The 23,786-nt window shown below is 38.1% G+C and overlaps 1 protein-coding gene across 1 annotated transcript in view; it reads right to left on the bottom strand.

Moving 5' to 3' along the window:
• Window positions 1-23,786, bottom strand: part of SLC2A13 (solute carrier family 2 member 13) — a 371,468-nt gene that overhangs the window by 4,594 nt on the left and 343,088 nt on the right. Inside the window, exons 8-9 of the mRNA XM_010595831.3 lie at window positions 5,954-6,075; window positions 5,665-5,817 (exon numbers count right to left, since the gene is read on the bottom strand). Of these exons, the coding sequence (XP_010594133.2) occupies window positions 5,665-5,817; window positions 5,954-6,075 (275 nt within the window). The remainder of the gene's footprint in view (window positions 1-5,664; window positions 5,818-5,953; window positions 6,076-23,786) is intronic.

Raw genomic sequence — 23,786 nt, 5'->3', positions numbered from 1 at the left:
TTAGGAAATCCAGTACATTTACCTTCAAAAAACAATCCAGAGGTGACCACTTCTTACCATTTCCACTTGATATTTCTGGTCTAAGAATTATCCCTTCTTATCTGCACTATTGCAATAGTCTCCTAACTGGTCTCCTTGCTCCTTTTGTCTTGGTCCATCTTTTTTCTCCACAGCATTTACTACCATCTGACATAATATAAAGCTTTTTAGTTTATTTTCTCTTTCCCTTTACTAGAATGTATGCTCCATGAGGTTTTGCTGTAAGATTATAGATGTCAATACATCACAGCCACAAAGACATAAATATCTAGTTGCGTTTTCTAGGTTTCGGTACAACAAACCTAGATGAATGAGACATATGAATATGTGACTTTACACATTGCAAGATGGTTTCTCCTTTATAATCTAATTCCCAATTTAAATATACTTTTACTTTTGATGTAAAAGATGGCAGAGAACAACCTGCTGTATTTTTACACAAATAATGCACATCTTTTATGTTTGTTTGCCAACTGCGTCCTCCCGTGGTAAAGTATTTTCATAAGTGTGGCTACGCCAATTTTTTTAATATGCTACTGTAAAAAAATTAGCATAGTGTGCTTATGAAAATACTTCATGGGGGAGGGCGCAGTTAGCAAACAAACATAGAAGTCGCATGTCATTTGCATAAAAATATAGTAACTATAATGGAGTCCCTACATATTTTAGGCCTTTGGTCCTGACCATCCTCTGTATGTGAGATCAGAGAAGGAAGATGAGAAACCGATGTGACAAACAGAAAGGATGTTAGATGGGGGAGTTGGAGGATTTGGGTTTAGGTCTTGGCTATGTGACTTCTAGAAAGTCACTTAGTCTCCTTTCTGGGCCTTGGTGGAGCCCTGGTGGTGCAGTGGTTAAGAGCTCAGGCTGCTAATCAAAAGGTCAGCAGTTCAAATCCATCAGCCGCTCCTTGGAAACCCTATAGGGCAGTTCTACTCCATCCTATAGGGTCACTGTGAGTCAGAATCAACTCTATGGCAATGGGTTTGGTTTTCTGGGACTTGGTTTCCTCATAAGTAAAATAAGATGGATTCTCAGCTATTTTAAAAGTGCTGACAGTTTGACTCTATGAATCTTACATCCAAAATAGAGAGCAGGTACACAAGAGATGGGTGAGATGACAGGGAGAACTGCTCTTCTGCTTCAGTGTGCAGTACAGTGCCTGACACATTGGAGACTCTAGAGAATGAATGTGTTCTTGTTGAATGCCAGATGGTATACACTGATGCACTGGATAAAAAAAAAAAAAAAAAAAAAAAAACCCATTGATTGACGTTGAGTTGATTCTAGCTCATAGCTATGCTATGGGACAGAGTGTGGTTTCCAAGGAGCGGCTGGTAGATTCAAACAGCCAACTTTTTGGTTAGCAGCCGAGCTCTTAACCACTGTGCCAACAGGGCTCCATGCATTGGGTAGCAGATCTAAAGTAAAGGGCTAAACTAGACAATATGAAGACGTATTTCAAAGGCAAGCTTTAAGCTGCATAAGCATAGTGGTTGAGGAACTGAATAACATTTCTCAATTCTGCCGAATCTTCACAGTAAGGGAAAGGCATTATCAAGACAACTTTTTAATAAACATGCCTGTAAGTAACAATTTCAGGAACAAACCACAGAAACATTTTGTGCAAAGGCTCAAGGAAAACTATGAAGGCAGGTGCTGAAATACTGGTCACTCAAAAGAATCTGTGCTCTGTGGAATGAGGAGCCATGAGAAAATAGAATGGAAACAGAGGTAAATTATGGGATACAAGAAAAACATGAAACAGTCAAAGAAATCAATTTTTCTATTAGATTAAGAAAAAAAGGCATAAAAGCCATAAAACTCTTAAGAAACTGGACTTGTGTAAGTGAAATTCTCTGTGCTTAATAAAAAGTCCTGGTGGTACAGTGGTTAAAGCACTCAACTACTAACTGAAAGGTCAGCAGTTTGAACTCACACCAGCCACTCCTCGGGAGAAAGATGTGGCAGTCTTCTCTGTAAAGATTATGGCCCTGGAAACCCTATGGGGCAGTTATACTCTGTCCTGTAGAGTCACTATAAGTTGGAATTGACTTGATGGCAATGAGTTTGGTTTGGTTTGCTTAATAAAACTATACCCCATTTACAAATATAAGGTTCCTTTACTTCATTTCAGTTTTGTTTACTGATCACTTATGCAAGTTTGTATTTTTCTTACAGGTGGAATCAAACTAAATTTAGAGAATTTCTGCCATCATAGAGTTTATAATCTCATGGAATAGACAAAGTATATACTTGGGAAACAATCGGAAAATAAGACTAGGTCATCGGAGATCATGGCTGAGTAGTACAGTGAGAGGAAGGCTCCATGGCTCTGTAGACAGGGTGGACCTCAAATTCATGTAGCGACAAAAAAGGGATGGTAATGGTGATGCTAACATAGAAAATAAATACAGATGGTAAAACATTTTAGACTAAACTAGGCTGCTCAACTACAAAGTCTAACAGAGCAAATCTAGCTTGGCCTCATAAAACATAACATCAAGGAAGCATTCATCATATTTCATAATTTGGGAACTATGGCATGATTAGAGGTAACAAATCAAATCTGTCAGTTCTAAACATCAGAGTTAAAGATGGAAACATGACAGTTAAAAAAAAAATTAGATGGATTAAAAAAAAAAAAACAAAACCTGATATAGTGGTTAGTACTCTGTGTTGTGGCCACAGCAACCTGGGTTCGAATCCTAGTCACAACATGTACGTGGATTAGAGAGATTTTTAAAGGCCACATAGCTTTCTATACCTGACCTAGATTCCCAAAGCTAAAATAACATCAAGGAAGTTCTATTAAAATACAAGAATCTTTCATAAAAATCTGAGGAATCTCAAACAGGCAAATGCCATAACCGCGTGCTCAGTGTGAATTCCACTGGTGAGACCTGTGGTTCAGCCAGAGAGGCATTTGGGCAGGCATGTGAGGCAGGGACCTGCTTTATGTCATTAGCAAGTCAATAATGTTCTCAATTTTTCTCTCTTGGAGTTAAAATGAAAAAAAAAAAAAGTCTGTAATGAGTTTGTCAGGATCGTTACACAGTGCGAATATTCTTCAGCTTTATTCTGGAGGAAACAAATCTTGTTGTTGTTAGGTGCCATGGAGTCATTTCTGACTCATAGTGACCCTATAGGATACAGCAGAACTGCCCCATAGGGTTTCCATGGAGTGGCTGGTGGATTTGAACTGCCGACCTTTTGGTTAGCAGTCGAGTTCTTAACCACTACAGCACCAGGGTGGTTTTACTCTGTAATATAGGGTTGCTGTAAGTCGGAATCGACTTGACAGTAACTTTTTTTTTCCCCAGTGCATATTAAGTTTCAGATTAAAACCAATATTTAACGGAATCATACAATTTGAGGAATCAAAGGCTATGTCTGATTGAATTTCAATGCCTCAACACAGGGACTTCAATGCCTTTGAAGAGAATCTGTTTAGCCATATATACTATAGATGAAATGGTATTATATTTCAGTGACATTTTAATAATTTCAGTAATAAACATTAATGAATGGAGTCCAAGGCAGATCTACTTAAGCTAGACGGTTTTGGAAGGAATCAAAAATTGAGATTCTATGAAAAAATTAAATAAAAGGAGAAAACAATAGAAGATCTGGATATTTCCAGAGACACACACCATTAAGTTGTAAATTTGTTAAATCAGGAATGTAAGCACATAACTTACATAAGTCAGTAACATGTGGATTAAAATGTAATAAAAAAAAATCTGAGCAGAAGTATTTTTCTACAGTAATTTCTAGACCTACTGACATGACAGAAGCTGAATGCAAAGGAAGAAGCGTCTCCTGGCCCTATAGTTTTGGAATAAGCCTGGTTATACCCTATTTACATTTCACTTCTACTGCCTCATGTTCTTCTGGCAGCATAAATTGAAAAAATTGAAAAAAGACGGGCTTTGTTATCAAAAATCTTACCATGTAGACTTGTATTATTTGGTCTATAGTTTCTGGTAAAAGATGCTTTTTCAAGATGCTAGTCTATATTTAGGTCTTCAAATATTTAAGTATTCTCAAGCATCTGCAAATATGGGTAAATATTTATCGGGTTCATATTTATAAATTTGTGAAAAATTTTAATTGACAAATGAGATAAAGCTTAATATACCCTATAAAACGAATATTTCTAAATATTTTAAGTGATGATTAGGAGAGAAGAGTTTTGTGAAGATAATAAAAGCATTAGAGCAATAGTATAAAATTAAATACCAATCGGCACATTCAGAAGAGACGGAAAACAGATTTTTATAATGTCTCCTCATAATTATCACTCCTCTACAAAGTCCATCCACTTATTCATTTGACACACACATTTGAGTGCTAGTCATGTGAACAGGATGCTCTGGAAGGCACTGGGAATACAAGGGTGAACAAGGCAGAGTTCTCCCCTCAAGTGATTTACGGTTCCTGGGTACTGCAAAGGTTAAATGCTTGGCTGCTAACCCAAAGTATGGAGTCCACACAGAGATGCCTCGGAAGAAAGGCCTGGTGATCTACTTCCAAAAAACCAGCCATTGAACTCCCTATGGAGCACAGTTCTATTCTAGCATACATGGGGTCACCATGAGCAACCTGATGGTAACTGGCAGCAGGGTGGAAGTGGAGGGCAGATGAGTAAACTTGTTCTTGCAACAGGGTTATAAGTGCCCAGAGCATGCCGTAAGGAGAGGTGGGTAGGGGGTCAGAGAAATTCTTCTGGAAGCAGGAAGGTCTAAGCAGTAGGCATCCCACATACAATACAAAGGCTTTAAGGGAAGATTGGAATGACACTCTTATGTTTTATCATTTAGAATCAGACGACAACCTATAAACTCATGTAGAAAATATAGACATTCTCTTTCTAAAAGGAAAAACAGTCTTTCACTTTAGTAAAAATGAATTTGAAATAGCTTTCCAAAGTATTTTCTTAAGTCAGCCACTTCCCAATAGTGTTTTCCTTGAATTATGATCGCCACACATTTTCATGTGAACACTCAGGTTAGGCTTATTAAGTGTTGGTTACATAGCACACTGAAATGTGCATGCCTTGGCCTGGGAACAGCATAGATGTTACAGTGCAGTGGAAGGCAGGTAAGTTACGCTATGTATAAATATACACACATATATATTTGTTAAATTGTCCCAGCATGAATTTTTAAGTATTTAGATGAGCTGCTTTGAGCCCTAGCCTGATTCCACTTTTGTCTTGGACACGACTCTGTCTCTGTCATGGGAGCTCTTTAAGCATTAGTTCTGGACTCCCTAGGTGCATCTTCCTACCATTCACTGTTGTTTGTTTCTCCTCTAAACTAAAAACTACACAGTGAAGATTTCCAACTTGGGAGGTATATGCAGGGTGTTTAGGTTGGCAGAGTGCTTGGGTGACTGCCATAAAGCACTGACGGACAAGAAGCAATGCTGCTTAGGAAAGAATTCTGCCTATCTTTTCCCAGGTACATATCCAAGGCCTTTGGGGAACAAAAAATCCACATGGAGATATTAATAACAGCAAAAATATAACCACCGAATCTTTCAACCACAAATGATAGCATATTTAAAAATAGAGTAGGAAAAATAAAAACGAAACTATAGTTGGGAAAAATATACTCTTACCATAGTATGTAAGATACTCTGCTGTGTGTAAAAATGTAAGTGAAACCAGAACATTGAAAATCCAATTTATTCCAGAGGAACATGCATTTCCTGTACTTCTTGCCCAAAGGGGATATATTTCAGAATTCACAGTCCAAGGCATGGGTCCCATTCCTAAGAAATACAAAGTAAAAAATTTCAGTAAAATAGCATGGAAGGAATTTAAAAAAACAGTCACTTGCCTATTCAAAAAAAAAAAAAAAGGCTTTTTAATTAATGTAACAATAATGCCAACAAAACCTTTGTTTACCAGGTGCGAAGAAAACAAGATATAAAATAAGGCCCAGAAGTGCAGTCCAGGAGTACGGAGTAGGACAGAAATTGTAAGCCCAAAATACTTCTTCCGTTTTGAACTTGGTTTCATTTGCACACCTGAAAAATAATGCAATATAAGTATTAACTCAGTGTTTTAGGGTATAGTTGCAGAAATTCAATGTAGTCATATCGAATGTATTAGAAGTTCATTAAGAACAAGGGTCCATGACATTTTTTTTGGAAAAAAAAATTAAAAATTAAACATATAGCAAGCTCACACAGAACTTTTTAGAGCTGAATATAATTCAAAAGCAGCACACAAAAAAATGATCTGAGCTTCTTATTAATTTCATAGACAGGATTTCCAGTTAGTACTTGGAAGCACCAAAAACAATTTAAGACCACTGAGAGTCAGTATGTTGTGGTGGAAAGACTTGGACTTTGCAGTCAGGACTGGAGTCAAATCCCAGGCTGAGATTTTTTCACTTGTATATTGGGGATAATACCTTACAGGATATTTTAAGGATATGAAGGGCCATCTGTAAAGGGATGACAGGGTAGAAGAGGGAAGTGGATGGGACAAGAACAATGGGGTTGTGGCTGAATAGACTGTGATTATATCTGATCTCGGGTACAGGGGTAGAATTCTCATCTTCCAGGTTCGATTCCTGGTCAATGTGCCTCATGCACCGCCACCATTCGTCTGTCAGTGCAGGTACATGTTTTGCTATGATGCTGAATATGTTTCAGTGGAGCTTCCAGATTTAGATTTGGAAGAAAGGCCTGGCAATCTTCTTTCAAAAATCAGCCAATGAAAGCCCTATGGATCACAACAGTCTGATCCACAACCTATCTGCAACTGGTAGTGCAGGACCAGGCAGTGTTTTGTTCCACTGTGCATAGGGTCGCCATGAATCAGCGCCGACTCCTGTCAGCTAACAACAATAATAACAAAAACAGGAGTGGGGAAAGGACTTTATAAGTATGATAAATGCATACCAAATGCTTAGTGCACTGCCTGGCATGTACTGTGTGTACAGTAAGCATTACTTTACTAGTGTCCCTCATGATATTTCCATTTTAATTAACACCATCATTCTCCAAGTTCAAACAGTTTACAATCTTGGAATTATCTTCAATGTTTTCTTATCTTTCTCTCTTACATCTAGACTTTCAATTCCAAGAAAAGCAGATTGGTTAAGACTATGAGTTCCAGGACTGATATTCTAAGTTAAATCTAGATTTGGACACCCAGATTTGCCGCTAGGATGCATGTGACTTAGGCAATTAATTTCTCAAAGCTTGTGTCCTCATCTGTGAAATAAAGATTTTCCTGGCATCGACTTACAGAAACACATTGAGAAGCTTACATGAGATAATGTATGCAAAGAACTTATGGGCAAGAAATCATAATTATTTCCTAGACATAATTCTTTGAATCTGACTCTTCTCTATTCCAGTAATTCAGGCTCCAAGTGCATCTTGTCTCATCAACTGCATCTATTGCAGACAGATTCTAGAGTGGCCCCTTTGCTCTCCCATGTTCACGCCCTTGCATAGTCTTCTTCCTTTGAGTGTGGGAATGACCTAGGACTTGCTTCTAGCCAACAGAATATGGCAGAAGTGACAGAATGTATGCAATCATGTACATAAGATTATAGCGCTTGTTTTGCTGAAGTCTCTCCCTTGCTGGCTTTAAGGACACAAGCTGCCATGTTGTGGGCTGCCTATGGTAGGAGGCCATGGAACTATGGGTGGCTGCTATGAGCTAGGGGTAGCCTCTGGCCAGCAAGAAACTGATGTCCTTGATCTGAACCCACAGGTTCAAATTTTGCTACAAAAAGTGCATTCTTCCCCAGCTGAGCCTCAGATGAGACAGCAGCCCCAGCCAACACTTTGACTGAAGGCTTGTGAGACTGCTAGGTGGCACCTGGACCCGTGACCAACAGAAACTGTGACATAATAAATGTGTGCTGTTTTAAGCTGCTAAATCTGTGATAATATTATGTAGTAATAGAAAACCAATACAGTCTGCTAATTATCTTTCCTGCTCCTAGTATTCCTTTCTTCTATTACCCCAAGTGTTGCTCTGACCAACTCACTGCTTAAAACCTGCATCCTCCTCATCCTGATTGCCTAACGATGGAGGCCTGCAAAATTTGGCTGCAGCCTACCTTCTCTTCTATCCCTGTACACAATCCTTTTCTCCAACTAAATCAGATAATTTACCATTATTTTTCTTTAAATCATACTTTATTATGTTTTTGGTGAAAGTTTACACAGCAAATTACATTCTCATTTAATAATCACTACACTAAAAAAAAATTTTTTTTCTTTACACAAATTGTTCCACCTCCACACAAATTGTTCAGAGACATGGGTTACATTTTTCACAATGTGTTAACATTCTCATTAATTCCTTTCTAGGTGTTTCATTTACAGTAATCAGATTTCCCTGTCCCCTCCCCAGCTCATCTTTGTGTTAGAATAATTGTTGAGAATTTGGCCTCATACCCATGATTTTCTAAAAGTGTGCAGTAATCACTAGCAGTATTATTTATTTTATAAGCCAATCTGCTATTTAGCAAAAAAGTACCCTCAGGTGTAGTTTCAGTTCAAGGTTTATGGAGTATTTCAGGGCGATAGTCTCAGGGAGTCCTCTGCTATCAGTTGGTTTAGTAAGTCTGGATTTTTTAAGAATTTGAGTTCTGTTCCACATTTTTCTCTCTGTCTATCAAGATCCATCTATTATGGCTCTGATCAGAATGGTCATTAGTGGCAGTCAGTACCACCTAGTTCTTTGGTCTCAGGTTAGATGAGGTCATGGTCCATGTAGACTGTTAGTCCGGCAGATTAGTTTCTTCTCTGAGTCTTTGGTGTCTTTCTCTTTTGCTCTGGACAAGAAGAGATCAACAGTTTTATCTTAGGTAGCCACTCACAAGGTTTTATGACAAACTAGGTATAGAACATAAACTTTGTAAACTATATTATGCCAAGTGACTGAGTTGTCCCATGAGACTATAGTCCTAAGGCTTCAAACGCAGAAAACTAATCCTATGAGTATTTGGTTATGTCTAAGAAATATCTGTAACTTTGCAAAAGGTCATTAAAATGACTAAAAACCAAAATGAATGTCAGAAAAGACTCCGGACTTGCTCTTGAATGTAGAGCAGCTAAAGCACAAGGAAGAAATGATGAAGTAAGAGAGCCAAACAGAAGATTTCAGAGTAGCTTGAGAAGGAAAAGTAAAATATTATAATAAAATGTTCAAAAGCCTAAAGTTAGAAAACCAAAAGGGAAGGACATGCTTGACATTTCTCAAGCTGAAAAAAGTGAAGAAAAAAATCAAGCCTCAAGTTGCAATTTTGAAGGATTCTATGGGCAAAATACTGAACATTGCAGGACGTATCAAAAGAAGATGGAAGGAATACACAGAGTCACTGTACCAAAAAGAGTTGGTCAACATTCAACCATTTCAGGAGGCAGCATATGACCAAAAACTGATGGTATTAAGGAAGGAGTCTGAACTGCACTGAAGGCACTGGTGAAAAACAAGGCTCCAGGAATTTACAGAATACCAATCGAGATGTTTCAACAAAGGGATGCACCGCTGGAGGTGCTCACCCATATATGCCAAGAGATTGAAAGACCTGGCCAACCGACTGGAAGAGATAAAGATTTGTGCCCATTCCAAAGAAAGGTGATCCAACAGAATGCAGAAATTAGTGAACAATATCATTAATATCATATGCAGGTAAAATTTTGCTGAAGATAATTAAAAAATGGTTGCAGCATTACATCAACAGGGAATTGCCAGAAATTCAAGCCAGATTCAGGAGAGGACATGGAATGAGGGATATCACTGTTCATGTCAGGTGGATCATGGTTGAAAGCAGAGTATACCAGAAAAATGTTGACCTGTGTTTTTCTGACTATGCAAAGGCATTTGTATGGATCATAACAAATTATGGATAACATTGTGAAGAATGGGAATTCCAGGACACTTATACTCTTGTGGAACCTGTACATAGACCAAGAGGCAGTCATTCTAACAGAACAAGGGGATACTGCATGGTTTAAAATCAGAAAAGGTGTGTGTCAGGGTTGTATCCTTTCACCAAATTTATACAATCTGTATGCTGTGCAAATAGTCCGAGAAGTTGGACTATATGAAGAAAAACGCAGCCATCAGGACTGGAGGAAGACTCATTAACAACCTGCAATATGCAGACAACACAGCCTTGCTTGCTGAAAACAAAGAGGACTTGAAGCATTTACTAATGAAGATCAATGACCACAGCCTTCAGTATGGATACACCTCAACATAAAGAAAAAAGAAATCCTCATAACTGGACCAATGAGCAATATCATGATAAATGGAGAAAATACTGAAGTTGTCAAGAATTTCATTTTTACTTGAATCCAACAATTCAAGGCCCAGGGAAGCAGCAGTCAGGAAATCAAACAACGTATTGCATTGGCCAAATCTGCCGTAAAAGACCTCTTTCGAGTGTTAAAAACCAAAGATGTCACTTTGAGGACTAAGGTGCACCTGACCCAAGCTACTCTATTTTCAGTTGCCTGATACGCATGTGAAAGCTTGACAATGAATAAGGAAGACTAAAGCAAAATTGATGCCTTTGAATTATGGTGTTGGCAAAGAATACTGAATATACCATGGGCTGCCAGAACAAACAAAACTGTCTTGGAAGAAGTAGAGCCAGAATGCTCCTTAAAAGCGAGACCTTTTCTCATGTACTTTGGACATGTTATCTGGAGAAACTAGTCCCTTGAGAAGGACATCATGCTTGGTAAAGTAGAGGGTCAGTAAAAAAGAAGATGACCCTCACTGAGATGGACTGACACACTGGCTTCAACAGTGGGCTCAAACATAGCAACGACCGGGAGGACAGCACAGGAATGGGCAGTGTTTTGTTCTGTTTATTTATGGTCACTATGATTCGTGACCAATTCGATGGCACCTAACAACAACAACATGCAGATCTGTGCATACATACATACATATGTATGTAATCACACGTACATTTTTTGGTTGTTGTTGCGGAAGTATATATGTCCTAGTATTTACCAAAAATGTCCTTTTGTGTGTGTGTATAGTTCCTAGTGTCACCATTTACCTCAGACGAGCTACCTCAGACAAGCTGTGTGCACTTCACCCACAATTGGTTTTACCTTTCCTATTACCAAAAATAAACAGGTGTCTACTATCTAAAGAGTTATTTTGTCTCTCCTGTCTCAGTCACCTAGTGCCTCTATAAAAGAAATACCACAAGTGGGTGGCTTTAACAAAGAGAAATTTATTTTCTCATAGTCCAAATTCAGGGCATCAGCTCCAGGAGGAGGCTTTCTCTCGTTATCAGCTCTAGCAGAAGGTCATTGTCATCAATCTTCCCCAGGACTAGGAGCTTCCCCACCTAGGAACCCCGGGTCCAAAGGACATGCTCTGCCCCCGGTGCTGCTTTCTTGGTGCTATGGGGTCTCCCTGTCTCTCTGCTCGCTCTTCTCTTTTATATCTCAAAAGAGATGGGCTCAAGACACAATCCAATCTTGTAGATCGAGTCCTGCTTCATTAGCATCATAGAGGTAGGATTTACAACACATAGGAAAATCACACCAGATGACAAAATGGTGGACACTCACACAAATGGGAATCATGGCCTAGCCAAATTGATACACATATTTTTGCAGGACACAATTCAATCCATGACACCTCCCCCCACCATCCCTGATAACCACCAACGAATGCTGGCATATGTATGTATATGTATTTTTGTCTTTTTATAGAACTGGGATCATACAACATTTGTCCCTTTGTGATTGATTTATGTCACTCACTATAAATGTCCTACAGATTCATGCACATATGTTTTGAGGAATCATCATTATTCTTTATGGTTATATAGTATTCCACTGTATGTATGCAGCACCTTTTGCTTATTCATTAATCAGCTGATGAGCACTCAGGTTGTTTCTATCTTTTTGCTGTTGTGAATAGATTTGCAATGAACATAGGTGTGCATATATGTCTGTTTCTGTCATTTCCACTAGGTCTCTAGGGAATATACCTAGCAGTGGGACTGGTGGATCATAAGGTAGTTCTATTTCTAGTTTTTTGAGGAAGCACCATACTGTCTTCCTTAGTTTCCTTAGTAGTTGTATCATTTTACTATCCTACCAACAGTGGATAAGTGTTTTCACTTCCCCACAACCTGGTAAGCATTTGTTATTTTCTGTTTTTTTAAGTGTCATTTTAGCAGGGGCGAGACAGTACCTCACTGTTGCTTTGTATTTAACATTTTCTGAACATACTATCCAGACCCAATATCTTCTACTCATGCCATTAGTGCTAACTCACTCCTGATCTGTACCATCAAAATCTATCTCAGCCCTCAAGGCTAGTACAGGTGCCACCCATTTTCCTGTCTGAAATATTCTCTCCCTCCTATCAACTTTTTATTTTCCTCATTTGTATCATCATCACACAGCACTCTGTATTATCCTATCTGAATATGCACCTCTTCCACTCTCCCGGGATCTCATCCCAGGCAGCACAGCAAAGAGGCTGGCAGTACAGGGTCTAGAGTCGGACTATATAGGTTTGTATCTCAGTTCTCTCACTCACCAATTGTGCAATTTTGGACAAGTTATTAACCTCTCTGTGCCTTGGTTTTCTCACCTGTAAGATAAGAGTACCTAGTAGAGTTCTTAAATAAAGTGATAATTGCCTGGCAGAAAGACAGCAATTTATAAGTGTTTGCCAAAAGAACAGTCATTTTTATATCCCTTTTTCCCCTCTATATCTAGTTCAGCACAGTGCTCTATGTAGAAGTGGTCGTTGAATGATGAATGAAATACTTATATGTGCATTTGTTTAACCGTGAGTAGAAAACATCATTAGAAATTCCCTGCACACTAATCTCCCACTGTCCTTTCCACCGATGAAATAGGCATTTAGGTTAATAAAGATCTTAAGAAAAAAAGGAATGAAGGAAGGAGGAAGGAAGACAGTCAGGCTGGCTCCTGGACAAAGAAATGTTTACGAACAACTAAAATTCACCGAAAAGTCTCCATTTACAATTTTCAGTCTCATCAGAGTTCCTTGCATGGTCTCTTGCTGTAATAATGAAAGTAGGATATTTTAGGGTAGACTCTGTGCTTGCCCTGATGTAGCCTTTCACCACCTGGCTATGCACATTTACATGCGTAAAAAGGTGAGTAACTCATTATCCTCATGCTGATTTTAGGAAAGTACTTAGGGCATTTACTTGGCAGAGTGACATGATCAGTAACATGCAGATAGCTAATGACTAAGAATGTGACATCACACCTGACCTTCAAAATATAAGCCCGAAAAATCTCCACTAAAAAAATAAACATGTGTATTTCAAACCTTACTGCAAAATACTCTCATACTTTCCTTGCTTAGTAAGTGCTGGTGGAAGAACATAATGCTCCTGAGAAGGAACAAAAATACTTTTGACATCAGTGTGTGGGCTGGGATTAGAAAAAGTCATGCTCTCTGGTGGGGCACTTTCTCACCACATCCTAGAGCAAAAACAGTAAATGTACAATAAAGGGAAGGTGCCTAACGGATACTGCTGTGGACAAAACTGGCAGAACAGTATGCACTCAGGTGAAGTATATCCCATTTTGGCAGAGTAGGAGAACTAATCTTTACCAGCAAAATGATTAGTTCATTAAACCTGATATGTAGAATATGTAGAATCATAGACCACATAAATGATCAGTTCCCTGCTCCAGTCATGGAATGCATAGTGCTTCCTTAAGTAGGCATCTAGGAATTAACAGCTCTATTTGAAAGTGGAACAATTCTCTCCTGCCTACTCAATACCCACCCCATGAACTAGTTCATGTGTAGAGATATTCATGGCTTTTGTGTGTGTTTATGTGCGTGCCTCTTTCTGTGTGTGTTACTTCTCCATCAATATCGGTGGAGTCCAAAACCAAAGAAATAACCGATGGAACTAAGCAGTGCAAATATACAACTGCTCTTGCCACAATTAACCACAAGTAACTTATTCCTTGCTTTCTACACAACACGTGCTTTTTTGTATTGCTACTGCCCCTTTATTCACTATGATGAAATTATTTGTGTCATGTTTATATATAGGGTAAAAAAAGAAATAGAATCTGTAATTAAAAGATAAAACCATTTAAAGCTTTAACTTTTATCTATACAATCCTAATGATTGACACAGGGCTTTGAACAGGTTCCAACTGGTTCAGTCATGGCTGACAAAGGATACTGGGTACTCCAGAACGATAACTGGAATGGGAAAAAACTACGAGTCAAAGCCCAGGAATGGGAGACTTGGAAGAGTCATAGTGAGTCCTTTCAGGAGACTGATGCATGAGATTGGATTATTGGCAGGACTGTGGAGAATGACATACATTCAAATGGTGCAGTCAGCAGCCACCTTTGAGGGGGGCACCGCTGTTTATGACTCTGCTCAAAATCTGATGGGCAAGAGCTTTGGTTGCTATGCAATGCATACACTGTCCTTATTTCCTAATAGGCAGATTAAGTTTCTAGCAGGGCTTGAACCCATAATTTCTCCCATTCTGGTTACTGTTCCGGTTCACCCAAGTTTTAAAAATTTGGGTCTGTTCTGGTTTCAGTTCCTCGGCCGTGAATGAACCTGGAAGAACTGGATCGAAGCCCTGGTTTGAGAAACCTACTGAACTTTGCTTTTATTCTAAATGAGATAAAAGATCTATGATTTTGGAGAAGGAAAGGGGTTACTATGGTTCGTGTGACACATCTACTAATCTTCTACTGGGCTTACTGCACATGTTTTATTTCCAGTTTATTGCCGATAAGTGTGACTGAAGCATGATTTAATCTCCAGTTCCTACTGCCAGGACGGTGATTTCTCTAAACAAGATCATTAAGCTATCACTTCAAAACAGAATGGATATCCCTATGGGTTAATTCTAATAGCTCTTTATCACTATGAATTTATGATTTAATTATACAGTAACAGTCTGAGAGTAGTATTGGAGAGGTACCTAGAAAGGGATTGAATATCTCTCCAGGAAGTTCACCTTCAGTCTTATCTGAGGGAAAATAAAGACATGAAATGCCGATCAATCCAAGAGGAATGGGATGATTCAAATTTACCATAAGCAACCCAAGCCACTTTTGGGCATCCCATCGGAGCAAGGAGGAATAGTTACAAACTTGTCTCATTACTTCTCAGACATTTCAGTCATTGTTCATTTGGCAGAACTCATATTTAATAATCTAATACAAAATAAACATGTCAAGTGTGGCAATATAGCATTCCAACACCAAGAATGTGTCTTCAGTTAAATAATTTAAGAGATGTATGGCTACCTAGCCTGCACTGTACAGACTATGTTGAAGATCTTGTTCTTGGATAATTTCCTACTGTCTGGCCTTGGTTTTGCCTTTTATGTTTTGTAATTTTCCTGCAAAGGACTGTCACATAAAGACACATCGAAAAAGATCATGTATTGTCTTTTTCTAATTACTGTTACTTTACAGTAAAATGAAAATCTTTAGAATTATTGAGACAAATGTATCATACCTATAGGTAAATTTCAAAAGCATTAGAAGTTCAGCACTAAAGCCTTTTTTTGCTGAATCGATAAAGTTTTATTTATATATAAATTACACAAATAACTGCATCTTAACCATTTTTCAGTATGTTGGCTAGCTTGAATATACTGAGTATGGGAACATGGAGAGAATAAGAGTGAACAGATAAAATAAGAATTGAAAGCAGGAGCACAAACAGATATTCGTACATCGATGTTCATTGCAGCACTACTCTCAATAGTCAAAAAGTAAAAACAGCCCAAATGTCCATCAACAGATGAATGGATAAACAAAATATGGTATATACATATGATGGAATATTACTCAGCCATAAGAGCAAATGAAGTTCTGATACACACTACAACATAGATTAACCCTGAAAATATACTAAGTAAAATAAGCCAGTCACAAAAGGACGAATATTGTATGATCTCACTTATATAAAATACCTAGAATGGCAAGTGTATGGAGACCAAAGTTTATTAATGGTTACAAAAGGTAGGTGGCAGGGATGGGGAGAGGAGGACTCAATGTTTAGGGGCACTGAGCTTCTGTTAAGGGTGACGGCATAACTTGGGATTGGATGAGGGTGACGGTTGAGCAACATAACGAACATAATGCCACTGAATTGTACACCTGAAGGCTGCTGAAACATCACATGTTTTGTTATATATATATATGTATATCTATAAAAAAAAAACTATATCACACTCAAAAAGATTAAGATATAGTCCCTGACCTCAAAGGGATTGTAATCTATTAGGGAGATAAAAGCTGTTTCTCATTTGAAGGTATTTAAAATTGTACAATCCTCACACATTGGTAGGTCGACCCTAGATATCAAGCTCCTTCAGACCCACCCACTAGAATCCAAGTTCCATGATGGCAGACATTTTTAGTTTCTGTTTGTTCACTGCCATACCCTCAGAACCAAAAAGAATGATTGGAACCATTAGGTGCTAAAAAAATATTTGCTAAACAAACAAACAACCACTACAGAGACCCTGCTTTCCAGTCATTAGAATTTAAGTTGTTAGTCACTTGTTCTGATATTGTAAACGATGTCCAATACCAGCACAAAGTATATTCTCATTTATGAAATAAATGAAAAAAAGACAATGAATTCAGTATCAGTCTACTTTACTGGTACCCACTGAGATAAAAGGTTAATAATTAAAAATCATTTTCTCAAACTAAAGTAATATTAAAATGAATGAACTTAGCAATACAATTTATAACAGGGTCAAAGTTAGTTGTTTGGGACAGAGTCGTTATGATGGCTCTCATGTGACTGCCACAGGTCTCATGAAAGTAAGTCTTTCCCAAGTCCCATTCAGAGACCTGAGGTTTCCCACAATTATGAGCTTGTTTTCCTGCCTACATTCTTTCATTCCCCTGCATTATCTGGGGAACCTTTATGACTCTCACTGGATAACAGACTCCAGTGAGGGAACAACACTTGTTATTCTCCTCTCCCTTCCCGAGCCAGTCCTTAGCACCACGGTTTGCACGCAGTCAATGGTCAATACATATTTGTTACATAAAGCAATAAAAATACCTTTTACTAGCTCCCATTAAGCTCATCTTAGGTCATCTGACACCAACTTCTCCATATATTCTAAGCACCAGAGTAAACATATTTGCAGCCAAAATTTTTTAAATTTTAAGAAAGCTATCTATATTTAATTTTAAATGTTACTGCCTGTGGCAGTATAAGAAGTGCATTTCCTTGCCATAAGCATTGCTCATGCCATGTGCATCATCCTAAGCTTCAAGAATTTCAAGCCAGACCAGTACTCTGATTTTAATTTCTGTCCACCGCTAGAATGCCTGCACAGTATCCCTCGCTCGTTTTATTTGCAGGTGCATGGGAATGAATGTAAGCTGATTTATCTCTGTAGGCTATCTTGAGGCAAACAATGGTATAATTTGTTTCTTGGATTCTTTACAATCCATTCTACACCTGCCTTCTAGCAAGTGTGAGTTCTCAGGCTTCTTTATGAAAGCCATGTCCTCCCAACAGAAATGTCCTTGAGTAGATGTAAATCCTTACTTGATGAAACTAATATCTGTATAGAGCTTTACTATATAGAAAACACCTTTATATACATTAACTCATTCAATTCTCACAATAATTTAGTGCAATAGCACCGTCATTATCATTCTGCATATGAGTCAAGTCTTTTCAAAATATAACAACTTTCCCAAGATTACACGGTAGAGATAGTGCTTGAAACCTAGTCTTTTGTTTTCTTCTCCTTCTACATAATCATCCTACCAGCCCCTGTATCTGTGAAAACCAGACTGTCTCTTTTACTTGCGGTGTCTTCTTTTTTATGGATTTCAAATGGAAAAGAGATGAAAACTCCGCTTGAAATATCCCCTAGGTCACTGTTCTTCCTTAATGTCTGTAGCGAAGTAAGCCACTAAAATCTCTATCCAAAATGAATAGAATAAGATGCTTCCCAAAGAGCACTAGGAATTAAAATGAGCAGCATCTCGGCAGATGTGTGCTTCTGTGTCTTGTATATTCTCTTTTGACTCAGCATCCATTGTGCCCCAAAGCACAAAATAATAATTAGAACAGAAAGGACACTTGGCACGAGCTGGAAGTTAAAATATCACACGACAATTTCAAAAACTAGGTAACTCATTTGAGGACAGTGATGTCAACACTACAAATGTATTACAAGAAGAACAGTCATTCTAATGCAATAAGATGGCAGTGTTAAGCAGTCTTTTAATAATACATACTCTAAAACATGGAGCTACATAATGACTTTCTCTGATATAGTCATGTCAGTGAGGAATTAAAAAAACAACAAACACATTTCCTCAGGAGTTGCTTAGAGGATGAGAACACATATGGAATGATCCAGTGATTATTTAAAAGAAAAACTGTGCCATTTATTGACAAAAGAATTTCATAAATAATAAGGGATGGAAGGTCATTATCACAAAACTATAACCTGTAAGACGGTTTCACATTATTTTATCTCAAATTACTGCTAAAGCGAAAACATAATAGCTTCACAGATTAAGCATTTTAATTGTAATTGCTTTTTTTCTCACTTCTGATTTGTACAGAAACTTTGAAACACCTTGGTAATTATAAGTACTGAAACAAAACTGTAAAACAGGTAAGACTGTCTCAATCCTTCTAAGTGTCAAAGGTGGTTTTTCTACACTTGGGTAAATGTACAGCTTAACAGGCCTATTATAATTCATATACCCTTCCTTCCAATCTGTTCCTGGCACTGGAGCAGAGCAAATCACATCAGCTACCCTCACATGTTGATGATATTGTGTGCCACTGAGCCGATTCTGACTCTAAGTGACCCTATAGGACAGAGCAGAATGCTTCATAGGGTTTCCAAGGCTGTACTCTTTACAGAAACAGACTTGTCACCTCTTTCTGTCATGGAGCAGCTGGTGGGTTTGAACTGCTGACCCTTCAGTTAGCAGCCCGGTGCTTAAGCACTGTGCCATCAGAGCACCCACAGCAACCTTGCAGCGACCCTTTAAGACAGAGCAGAACTGCCCCATAGGGTTTCATAGTCTGTAATCTATACGGGAGCAGATTGCTAGGTCTTTCGTCCCTAGGAGTGACTAGTGGGTTTTAACTGCCCACCTTTTGATTAGGTTAGTAGCTGAGCACTTAACCCTTCTGCCACCAGGGCTCCTTACCCTCATATACATCTTCTTAAAAATAGACATGTCTTCACACTGTTAGCTGGCCACTATATGGTTTGGCCATGGCCCCTTCTCCAACCTTACCCAGCACCTCCATCTCAATTACTAGTCTCACCACTGTGTCCCCAGGGTCCAGAACAGTGACAGGCACACAGGTGGGGCTCAAAAAATATTTGTAAAATGAATGTATCATTTTTACCATTTGACAAATGTAATAAAAAAATGCCTCTCAGTTTTAAAGTTCCTTTATTGCCAAAGCAATTTTATATAAGGGGAATATGGATTAGTTTATGTAATTTGTCTTTAATTCTTGGCATAAATTTTCATCTACTTTGATAATCTAGAGCAGGTATTGAAAGTTACAAATATTTTAACTCCAACTAACCATTCCACTGATTATTTCAAAAACAAAAAAAGTCTGCTATGTTCTAGGCATTAGAACAAGCATAAGAATGATTTAAATAGTCCATCATTCAACAACCATTTACTGAACGTTGGTGGCCCAGTGGTTAAGAGCTTGGCTGCTAGCCAAAAAAGGTCAGCAGTTCAAACCCACCAGCTGCTCCTCAGAAGCCCTATGGGGCAGTTCTACTCTGTCCTATAGGGTCGCTATGAGTTGAAATTGACTCAATGGCAACGGGTTTGGTTTTTTTAACCGCCAATTAAAAGTATCACATACACAACCAATAAGAAATTGGTAGGTGGGATGGGGAGTTTTTATATTTTCCAGCATACACATATATACACATACACACAACACAGAAAACCCTGTCACGCAATTTTAGGACTTAGGGAAACTTCAAGGAACATTAAATCTGGGTTCATCTTTGGTGAGTGAATCATACTTTGTACTATCTTTACCCTACGCCAAGTGTGGAAGACAGCTCGAGGGGTTAAATATCTAAATCTCTCTCTTCCGTAACACATACAAAGACTATTTTTTCCTTGAAGAGGATGCTGACAGAATTTGAGATTTTAGTAAATGGCCTACTCTGAGTTCTTGTTTTATCCCACATACCTTTGTTCTTGGCATAGTGCCTATAAGAGCTAACACATTTTTATATGAACCAAGTCAGAGCTACAGTTAAATTTTCTGTAAATGTTCTTCTCTTTCCAAAAAGGGGGGTTGGGCTGTAATGTAGTAAAAGAATGTCATCTACCTAGATGTTAAGGTAAATGTTTACTCTGATCCATATCTGAGGAGTGCCTCAAGCTGGCTAAAAGCTACAGAGGAGATGGAGATGGATTTGGTGGTACAGCCCATTCCGTACAGAGGGTAACAGCACAACCTTTGCAGAGTGACAGCCCTGGGTCTGAATCCTGGCTCCACCATTTATTACCTTTCACCGAAGTCGTTAAGCAAATTACTCAACCTACCTAAGGCTTGGTATCTTCATTTAAAAACACTTAACAGATAATGAAATTATTGTTGTTATTACTAAAAATATTATCATTATTAATAAAAATTCATGTATTCTGTAGACCTGAGCCCCCAAAACAGAAAAGAACACTTTCTCCTATGGAGTTGTATACATTACAATATTCCCTGTGGATACGATGCATTTCTTAACAGCGAGGAAAATACATCATCTGGATTCCTAGGACGTGATTTTCCCCGTTAGCTCATTATTTATCCCAGCCACAGTCTTTTTGTGACTGATTTTTATAACACTTTAATGTATTTTCTTGGCTCTCTTTTTTGTCATTATTGAAACAAGTTTTCTCTTCATGCAACCATGAATAAATTTTTTCTTACTTCTTCAGTAACATAGCCATAGTCTTTTGGAACATTATGGTAAATTTTAGGATGAAAAATGACTAAATAGCAAGGGTAAGAGACACGAGAAAGGGGCCTGTAAATAAGTATATGAGCCATGAAGCTCGGTGACTGGAAATACTTGGGCAGCCTAGTTTATATTACCTCATTGTCTGAAAATCAAAAAGGAGCAAATATACCAAGTTTATTGATGACTGACTACCATTTGTAGCCATGAACATATCAAGAGAGGAGGGGTTGTTGTTATCACTTTCTAATATTGGTGTTGACATTAATATTCATGGCTACTGTTAAGTCCATAAGGAACATTTGGCTCAGGTATGAGAATGTAGTAATTTATGAATCCAAAGAGTAATTATATAAAAATAATGAAAAAAAAAGAGCTCCATTACACATATTTGTGGGGTATATATACAAAAAAATATTTAACTTCCAGGAGACTTATGCACATTCAAATGGACCAATCATGACTTTCTATATGTACAAAAGCACTAGGAACCATCTAAAACTTTTCTAAAAATACCCAAGTTTATTGGTTTAGGTCTGTAGTGTTATAATATTATTTAAATTTTTGATCCATGACCCGTCAGTATGTTGTAGTGTGGTGGCTTTTGTGCTGCTATGATGCTGGAAGCTATGCCACTGATATTTCAAATACCAGCAGGGTCACCCATGGTGGACAGGTTTCAGTGGAGCTTCCAGACTAAGACAGACTAGGAAGAAAGGCCTGGTGACCCATGTCTAAAGAGTAGCCAGTGAAAACCTTACGGATCACAACAGAACATTTTCTGACTTGCTTGCTTTGGACACATCATCAGTTGCTAGAGGAAGACATCATGTTTGGTGAAGTAGAGGGCCAAAGAGGGTGTGGTAGACTCTTGGTGAAACAGACTGGCAGGATGGCCACAATGATGGACTTGAACATCCTGGCAATTGTGACAATGATGCAGGAGTGGGTAATGTTTTGTTCTGTTGTACATAAGGCTGCCATGAGTCAGAGCTGATTTTACAACAGCTAACAACAACAAAAAATATTTGGTAAGTACAATTAATGGAATGCTGACCTCATTACAAGGTAGCTCAACAATCAATGCTGCCCTGCAACCTACATTTTCAGACTCAACTCCAACTATTCACCCACATGTATCCTACCATCATGTGATAAATATTTTGGTGTACTTTCTTATTTTCCCAAACCCATTTGAAAATCTAGTTTGTGTGTATGTATAAATAAAATTAAGATTATACCACAGTTGTTTCATTGTCTGCTTTAATATGTAAAAATTTATCCTACATATAAATTTTAAAAATATTTATGTACACTTCAAAGAAAAATAAGATGTTCATCCATTTACTCACCAACCACGTTAGGAACTATATTAAGCAGATGTCAGAAGCTCTCTGTGGGCCACCCCCTTGCATCCTCTTCCTTGGCCCCAGAAATAAGTACCATTATGAATTTTGTGTTAATTATGCCCTTCTTTTTCTATATAGCGATATCACCTATGTATGCATTCTTTAAAAATACTTCGCTTGGTAGTATCTGTTTTTGAACTTAATATAATGGAATACTGTATGCTTTTTTTTTTTGTGACTTACAACATTCCTTAATATTATGCTTTTGAGCTCCATCCATGCTAACTTGTTTAGCCATAGTTCATTTTCAGTCCTCTATGGCATATGCTTGTATTAATATATCAGTTTATCCATTCTATTGGTGTTCCAGTTTTTAAAAAAATTACCAGTAACATTGCTATGAACATATTTTAATATGTTTCTGAGTGCACACGTACAAGTGTTTATCTATGAGATACACTCATTGTTGTTGAATAGATTCCAAATCATAGGGGCCCTACAGGACAGAGTAGAACTTCCCCATAGGATTTCTAAAGATGTGATCTTTACGGAAGGAGATTGCCACATCTTTCTCCTGTGGGGCTGCTGGGTTTGAACTGCTGACCATTCAGGTTGCAACCAAGCAATTAACCACTGTGCTGCCAGGGCTCCTCTATGAAATGTAGGAAAGTAGAACTACTGGATCCTACGGTATGTGCGGTTCAGTGGTAGAATTCTCACCTTTATGCAGAAGACCTGGGTTCAATTCCCAGTCAATGTACCTCACGTGCAGTATGTGCTATGATGCTGAACAGGTTTCAGCCCATGTTAATTCTGGGCATAGAATTATAGTATGTAACAGGCTAAGGGAAGCCCTGGTGGCGTAGTGGTTAAGTGCTACAGCTGCTAACCAAAGGGTCGGCAGTTTGAATCTGCCAGGCGCTCCTTGGAAACTCTATGGGGCAGTTCTACTCTGTCCTATAGGGTTGCTATGAGTCAGAACTCACTCGACGGCACTGGGTTTGGTTTGGTTTGAACAGGCTAAGAGGAATTTGGAAGAAAGGGCTGCAGAATTGTCCAACAAAAATATAATGTGAAATGCATATGTAATTTAAAATTTTCTAGTAGTCACATTATAAAAAGTAAAAAGAAGCTAGTGAAATTAATTTTAGTAATATAATTTATTTAACCCACTATATCTTAAATATTTTTATTATAACATGTAATCAACATAGAAATTGTTTTTTAATACCAAGTCTTCAAAATCTGGTATGTATTTTACATTTACGTCACACTTCAATTTGGATGAGTCACATTTCAAGTATTCAAAAGTCATGTGGCTAGTGGCTACCCTATTGGGCAGCTCAGTTTTAGATACTAAGTCTTTGCCAGGCATATGTATTACAAATACCTTGTCAG

Source organism: Loxodonta africana, chromosome 4 (assembly GCF_030014295.1).
Source record: "Loxodonta africana isolate mLoxAfr1 chromosome 4, mLoxAfr1.hap2, whole genome shotgun sequence".
Classification (NCBI taxonomy): domain Eukaryota; kingdom Metazoa; phylum Chordata; class Mammalia; order Proboscidea; family Elephantidae; genus Loxodonta; species Loxodonta africana.
Note: the sequence above shows the minus strand (reverse complement) of the source record. Positions and strands in the feature narration are given on the sequence as shown.